The sequence below is a fragment of the Medicago sativa genome, chromosome 5 (genome assembly GCF_051527215.1).
Source record: "Medicago sativa cultivar Bolivia chromosome 5, Bolivia_mono, whole genome shotgun sequence".
NCBI classification, from domain to species: domain Eukaryota; kingdom Viridiplantae; phylum Streptophyta; class Magnoliopsida; order Fabales; family Fabaceae; genus Medicago; species Medicago sativa.
This window is the reverse complement of record NC_140753.1, coordinates 32,385,061-32,392,596: the sequence shown is the minus strand read 5'-3', so window position 1 is coordinate 32,392,596 and position 7,536 is coordinate 32,385,061. Positions and strand designations below refer to the sequence as shown.

The window sequence follows — 7,536 nt, the reverse complement described above, 5'->3', positions numbered from 1 at the left end:
GTAATCAAATCGACTTGTCCTTGTGTTAAGAATATTCGAACTAACAGCTTCATCAAAACATACATGCTATGGATTTACTAACAAAATTCTGTGTCATCCTAACTAGAGTGAAGCCAAGAAAAACGTACAAAAATCAAAAGGGACAGCATCATGAGAAACTGATGATAAAAAAGAAAAGATAAGAAAGCAAGTAGTAAGTAGCAGCCAACACCTCCTGATGAAGTGCTCTGGTTCAAAACAAAAGTACAGATTATTAGATTCTGCTTTAACGAAGTCCCTAGTCTCATTCTGAATACAAATCATCAAATCATATAGCATCCTTGTTGGTTGAAAACTGCTACATCAACATTTCATTTTACAATTCCCGGATCCGGTTTCATCTAAACTTCCCTTCTCACATAAGTCAATTGTTCATAAACAAAGTGACAAATACTATTTTGAAAATAACAATTTGAAAGTCATACACAAAGGAGAGATCTTGGGTTTGAATTTGTGTAACCATAGAAAATTTTAGTTGATAAGGAGTTTACCCATATTCAACTCTCTCCAATTGTAATCTATTTTACTACACCTGGTTGTAACTTTTTATCATATAACACAATCGATAGGATAGGATAGGAGTGCCTGCTATTATTCATATATAGTGTTCTTTTTTAACCGATAGGATAGGAGTGTAGGTAGTAACTATTTCTTGAAACTAGAAGTTTTCCTCACCATATTATTACAAGCTTAATTGGATCTTCACCCACCGAAGCTTAGCCCATCTCGGAGAATTTCAAAGCCATCAGTTGAGTAACAGAATTAAAACTAGGGTTTCTGTTTTTCTCTCTCCTTCTTCAAAAACCATTAATTCCATAAAACCATTCTCAGATCAGCGAAAAACATCCATTCATTCTTTACACAGGATCAGCGGCAATTTTATCGAATAGATTGTTTGTTCTCTAAAGAAAACATTCATTCCATGGAAAACGAAATTAGTAGAAAGAGGAAAGAAACGAAATTAAATTGTTTGTTTCCCTTCTTCTTCAGAAACCACAAGATTGGCGGGATTTTTATGCAACCAAATTGCTTGTTCTCTAAGAGGAATAAGACGTCGCAGTCACTGTCAGCGACAGTAGAGAGCAAGAGCATCGATGACTTCCCTGACGGTATATTAACTCACATTCTCTCTTTTCTCCCAACCAACGAAGCTTTTAGAACCAGGGTTCTTTCCAAGAGGTGGCTCCCGTTGTGCTGCTCACTCTGTTCTTGACATCAACGGCAGTTGTGTGAAAAACTGAAAGGACTGGATTCACTTCCGTCGATTCATGGATGCTGTTATGTTCTACCCACGCGTGCATCACACGAGTAATAATAACATTAATCAACGAACAATCTGAAACACTTTTTTGTAAACTACATAAGATGTAATTTACATCTAATGTAGTAATGTTCAAGTTTTGGCAGAAGCTTAAACCAATGACATGGTTTGTAATTCATACTTGAAAACCCTGCAGAATCAAGTAAAAAGATTTGTTTCATAGCCTAATATTGTTTTTGGAAACCGTTGTCGAGTGCCTCTAGACTTTGCAGGATAGTTTCATTTAATCCCATCTTTTTCTCAAATACTATAAAGAAAAAATACATTCTTATAGTTTGCTTATTTCATTTAAGACTATGTAGAACATGTATGCATACATGATATATATTTGAAAAACGGATACAAAGTCTTTGATACAAAACAACTTCAATGGAGTTATACCTAACAACCAATACGAAACCAGACTCTTAACCCCACAAATAATAAACAAAAAAGCAACCTTGTTAAAATACAAAACAAATAAATTCTAATCATTAAATTGCTATGACACCAATTTTAGAATATGACTGCAGACTCTAATCATAAAACTGCTATGAGCCTATGACACCAATTTTACAACATGACAGAAAACACATGTATCATTCAAACATTAATAAGTAGAAAACCAAGTTGAAATAGTAAATGGTAGAAACAATGTTGCACTGCTCAAGAAGGTCGCATTACTACAGTAAGGGTTCAAGAGAGCACCAAGGTATGACTTTAAAAAATATTTCATGCATAGCTTCATGTTTTTTACTTTCTTCTCCACTGCAAAATGGAACCAAAAGTTTGAAAACTCCTTCTATAACTTAAGGGCCTTCTCTAGAATAAGGAGAACAATGACCAATTAGAAATTAACTTCCAAACATATTCATCAAAACCACCAAGAGAACTAATCATGATATATAACATTAGAAGAACTACTATTTAAAATCTCAATTCACCTCCAAACATAAGATGGAATAATACAATTTAAAAAAATTACAGGAACAGACTCATAAACCGGAGAAACCATAAACAAATTCAGATAAATTATTTAATCAAATAATTAACAAAAGAAGGTTAACAACAAAACCTTACATGAAAATCCTTTGCAGAACCAACCCTACATCCGTAATCCTTTTAGTCACCTTCTGCTACAACCTTTGATCCATCCAAATTAGGGTTCTATAAATTCGATCAACAATCACTCGACCTTCTTCACTTTCATTTGCTTTGATACTTTCGTAGCCAACTGTTGAAAAATTCAAGACAAATATGAAGTGGAAGAAAAGGAGAAATGAAAAATTCATTTAAGATCAAATCAATAAGGATAAATCAAAGTTGAGAATAAATCAATCCACGGAAATAATGAAAATGAAGAAGAAGAAAAATCAAATGATTGAAGCTGAAGGAAATATGGAAATGGGAAAACAAATAAAGATTGATTACCATGTGTTTTTGAGGCTGAGAGTTTGTTGGATGCCCAAGCGAGGCCCTATCTCCCTCCCTTAACTCCACCGTGATCTCCTTCAGTATGTTGCCGCCGCCGCAGTTTCAAAGTTTTTGGTCATGCACTTTGTAGTGAGTAGGGAGAGAGAGAGAGAGAGAGAGAGAGAGAGAGTTTGGATTTGTGAAGGGGAAATTGGGACTAGGTTTGGAGAAGAGGAAGAGGGAGAGAAAAGAAGTTGAGCATCATATATGTTGGAGGATACATTCAGAATGGCATACTTTGGTTGTTCACAGTAGAGCAAAAAGGGTTTGTCAAACGGGAAAGCAAAGAATACTGGAAGAATGTCTTTCACGTGATTCTCTCTCTTAATGATAATTGGCCAATTGTGTGGGGCAGTGTGCACCTTTGCTTGAGTTGGTTAAGGGCATTTCAGTAAAAGGCACCATTTTAAAAAGGCAGCGTTTTGGAGCTCAAGGGGTATTTCAGTAAAAAATCTTAGGGTTTTTCTAGGTTTTGTTAGCAGACCTGTAATTAATTAATTAAGATTAAGATTAAGATTTTTGAAGGATACAATTGTTTATTATACAAGTTCCTGATGAGAACCAAACAACAAACAATACTATACTGATTCAAAAAAAATTAATCACCTGTGGTAGGAATTGTTTTAAACCTTGCAATTTGAGTGTAGCTATAAAAAATATGACGGAAGTTGTGATTATTGCTGTTGCTGCTACACTTGGGAATCTACTTAATGGATGGGAAAGTTCAACCATTGCAGGTTTTTTTTTTTTTTTTCTTTCAATACTTTCTCATCTGCTTGTATAGTATTTTAAGTTTAAAATGTGTGTTTTTGCCTCTTGTGCAGGGGCTATGACTTATATCAAACAAGAGTTTGAACTGGAAAAGAATCCAACACTAGAAGGGTTGATTATGTCGGTGTCTTTTATAACAGCAACTGTTGTCACCATGTTTTCAGGAACAATCTCTGATTTGATTGGAAGAAGACCTATGTTGATAACATCTTCTGTTATGTATATCATTGGAGGTTTGGTAATGCTATGGGCTCGTAATATTACTGTTATCCTCTTGTCAAGGATTATCAAAGGCGCTGCCGTTGCTCTCGCTGTTACTTTTAATCCTCTTTACATATCTGAGATAGCACCACCTGATATAAGAGGACAATTGAACACTCTTCCACAATTTTCTTGTTCCGTTGGAATGTTTTTGGCTTACATTCTTGTTTTCTTAATATCCTTGATGCCGTCGCCTAGTTGGAGAGTTATGCTCAGTGTTATTTCTATTCCTTCTGTTGTTTATTTTTTGCTGACTGTATTTTATATCCCCGAATCACCTCGGTGGCTTGTAAGCAAAGGTCGAATAGTTGAGGCTGAGAAAGTTTTGAAAAGACTTCGATGTGTTAATGATGTCTCAGGTTACATTTAGCCTTTGCCTTTTTTTGTTAGCTTTATGTTTTTTGAATCATTATTATTCAATTGATTAGTCCATGATTTAGGTCATGTTTCCATTAACAATTTAATTAAACACTTAGGATATAAGCACTTATCATATAATGGCTTATGTATAAGTTATTTCTATAACTAAAGATGAAATAAAATTAATTTTTTTTATATAAGTATACATTGTTTTCCAAAATCATTTTGAAAAGTTTATAGAAAAAAGATTAAAATATTTTACGTAAATGTCATAACATGTTTTAATAAGATCTCAGAAGTTTTTATAACACTACATAATCTTAAAAAAGATAATCCAAGAAAATCTTTAGGATAGAATATTACTGCGTCGTAGTTTGATTTATGTAGTTGTCTCCACCTACTAAAACAAGGCTTGATTGTTGTCATGTATTTCAACAAATTAGAAGTGAATTGTGTTTGATTTATAGGGGAGTTGGCTTTGCTTGCGGAGGGTCTCAGTCCTGGGGGTGAAGACATGTCAATAGAAGAATATGTAGTTGCTCCGGCCAGTGAGATCCTCGTCAACAAAGAAGAAGGAAAAGATTATATAAAATTATATGGAGCTAATGAGGAAGTTACAATGGTTGCTCAAGTGAATGGACAAGGTAGCATGCTATCGCACAGTATGTTGTCTATGCACGAAAGCAATGCATCTCGCAGTATATTGTCTCAGCAGGGAAGCATTTCATCTCAAGCAGCTGCTAATTTCAAAGATCCTATTGTTAACCTATTTGGCAGTTTGCACGAGAGTACTCTCATCGAGAACAGCCGTTTGAACAGCATGTTGATTAACAATGCTAATAGTATCTCTAGCACGGCAGATTTAGAGTCTAGCCCATTCGGTACAAGTGACAGCCTGCGTGCTCCATTGAATCCATTTCACGGCAATGCTGATAGGGCTTATGGATCTAAGGACATGTTAAGCATGAGAAGCAATAGCAGTTTGGTTCATGGAAATGATGTTGAAATACCGAGAAATACAGACATCGGTGGAGGTTGGAAATTGGTTTACAAATCAACTGATGATGCAATGGGTGGGAAAAGAGAAGGACTCCAAAGAGTTTATATGCATGCAGATCCTTCTGCAGCTGCAGTGTCTCAGTCTCCGCATATTTCGGTTGTTTCAACTTCTGGCAATGACATTGACATAGCTATGGATAGTGGCGAAGCTTTTCAGGCTGCTGGTATAGTCAGCCGGAGTGCGTTGAGTATGTCAGAAGTCATTGCAAAAGGTCCAAAGTGGAGAACTCTTCTAGAACCAGGTGTCAAGCGAGCATTAATTGTTGGGATGGGACTTCAAATTCTTCAACAGGTACAACTTTTTTTGCACTGTGTTTTAGTATACATTACATCACTAGAGTATAAAGTATCATTCTATAATTGATTATAAACCAACTTATTTCTATCGAATTCTGATAATCAATAATACACATTGCAGGCTGCTGGCATAAATGGATTTCTATTCTATGCTCCTCAGATTCTTGAGCAGGCAGGAGTAGGAGCTCTTCTATCAAATTTAGGCATCAGCTCAATATCTGCTTCTTTTCTTGTTAATATTATTACATCATTCTGTATGCTTCCTTGCGTAGCTATTTCAGTAAGGCTCATGGATGTTGCTGGCAGAAGGTATGTTTAAAACTACGACTCAGTTTTAATTGCTTTTTTATGTTGTCTATAAACTCTCCCATACAATTTCACAAGTACTTATGCCAGTAAATTAGCTTAATTTGTATGTTCACAAGTACTTTTTCTTATCTTCTGGCCTTTGATGGCCTACTTTTGTTAATCTAGACGGTATCCTATAAATGCATATAAATTATAATCCAACATTCATGACAAATAACATTGTTCATTTTCTCGTGACAGGTCAATCTTGCTGTACACGATACCGATATTGATATTATGTCTACTAGTACTAGTACTGAGACAATTTTTTCAAATCAGCCCTGTCCTAGATGCATCAATTTCAGCTATCAGTGTTGTGGTCTATGAAAGTGTCTTCTGCATGGGTCTTGCTATTATTCCCTCCATCATCTGTTCAGAAATATTCCCGACTAGTGTCCGTGGAATCTGCATTTCCATTACTTCTCTTACAAATTGGACCTGCATATTGGTTGTCACATTGACATTCCCTTATTTGCTCCAACTTCTCAGTCTCGGCGGTGTCTTCTCTCTATTTGTTGGTGGCTGCATCAGTTCATGGATATTTGTTTATTTAAAAGTTCCTGAAACAAAGGGCATGCCTTTGGAAATTATTACCGAGTTTTTCGCAATCGGTGCAAAGCCTGGTACTGATCCTGCAGAATTTGGAATGAAAGATTAATTAATGTCTTAATGATATGCATATGATGTAGATCATCATTAGAAAAAAGAAGCAGCATTGATCATTAATAAATTTTGAATATGCTGAAGCAAGTTTGAGAGCATTTTAATTGGTTGAAACTAATGTATTTTATTTTTTGGATTAAAACAATTCAATTGATTATGAAAACAATTCAATGTATTCTAATAATTTATTGTTTTTACATGCTCGAATTAAAACAATTCAATTGATTATATTGATTTGAATCATTGGTACAGGTTACATTATAGAGATGCAAATAGACAATCACCATTTAGTGTGATTGCAATGACATAAACAATACTGGCTAATTGTAACAATTGTAGTCAATGCAATGAATAAAAAATATTTTAATTCACTCTACAAATTCAGTTCACTTGTGTTATTACAAACTCAATTCTTTTAAATTTTTTGAAGACTCAATTCAGTTAATAATCCACAAACTGAGATTAGGTACATTTCCGCAAACTCAGTTTAGGTAAATCGAATTTCTATAAGTACGTGAGCTGTACACTGTAACGCCCGTCGTAATTATTTAATTATTTGATGAGTTTTAACATATATTTATATGATTTATATATGCGTGATTTATATGATTTAAGAATTTAAGTAGTTTACATGATTTATAGATAAATTGTGTGATTTTCAAGATTGATGTGAAGTATATGATTTTGTGAAGTTATTATGTTGGTGTGACTTATTTTATTATTAAATAAAATAAGATATGAAAAATAAAATAAAAATATTAGAAGTTGGGCTGTGATGTAAAAAGAGTAAGTTTAGAGGTGAGAAGAGTAATACGAAAAGATAAATAGGGCAAACATAAGTTAGAAACGTTTTTTTTTACATGAAACGCCTTTGGAGAAAAGGGAGAAAAGTCAGAAAGAGGAGAACAAGAGAGGGAGAGCTGCAATTTCTGCAATAACCAGGTAAGGGTGAGACTAACTTCAAT

At 34.4% G+C, this 7,536-nt stretch overlaps 1 protein-coding gene across 1 annotated transcript; it reads left to right on the top strand.

Annotated features, from left to right (window-relative positions):
- Window positions 1-3,403: 3,403 nt before the first annotated feature.
- Window positions 3,404-6,779, top strand: LOC146921835 (monosaccharide-sensing protein 2-like). Its single transcript, XM_085710795.1, has 5 exons — window positions 3,404-3,549; window positions 3,637-4,203; window positions 4,672-5,555; window positions 5,682-5,869; window positions 6,110-6,779. The coding sequence occupies exons 1-5, from the start codon at window positions 3,471-3,473 to the stop codon at window positions 6,564-6,566; spliced, it is 2,175 nt and encodes a 724-aa protein (XP_085566921.1). The 5' UTR covers window positions 3,404-3,470; the 3' UTR covers window positions 6,567-6,779.
- Window positions 6,780-7,536: the final 757 nt, after the last annotated feature.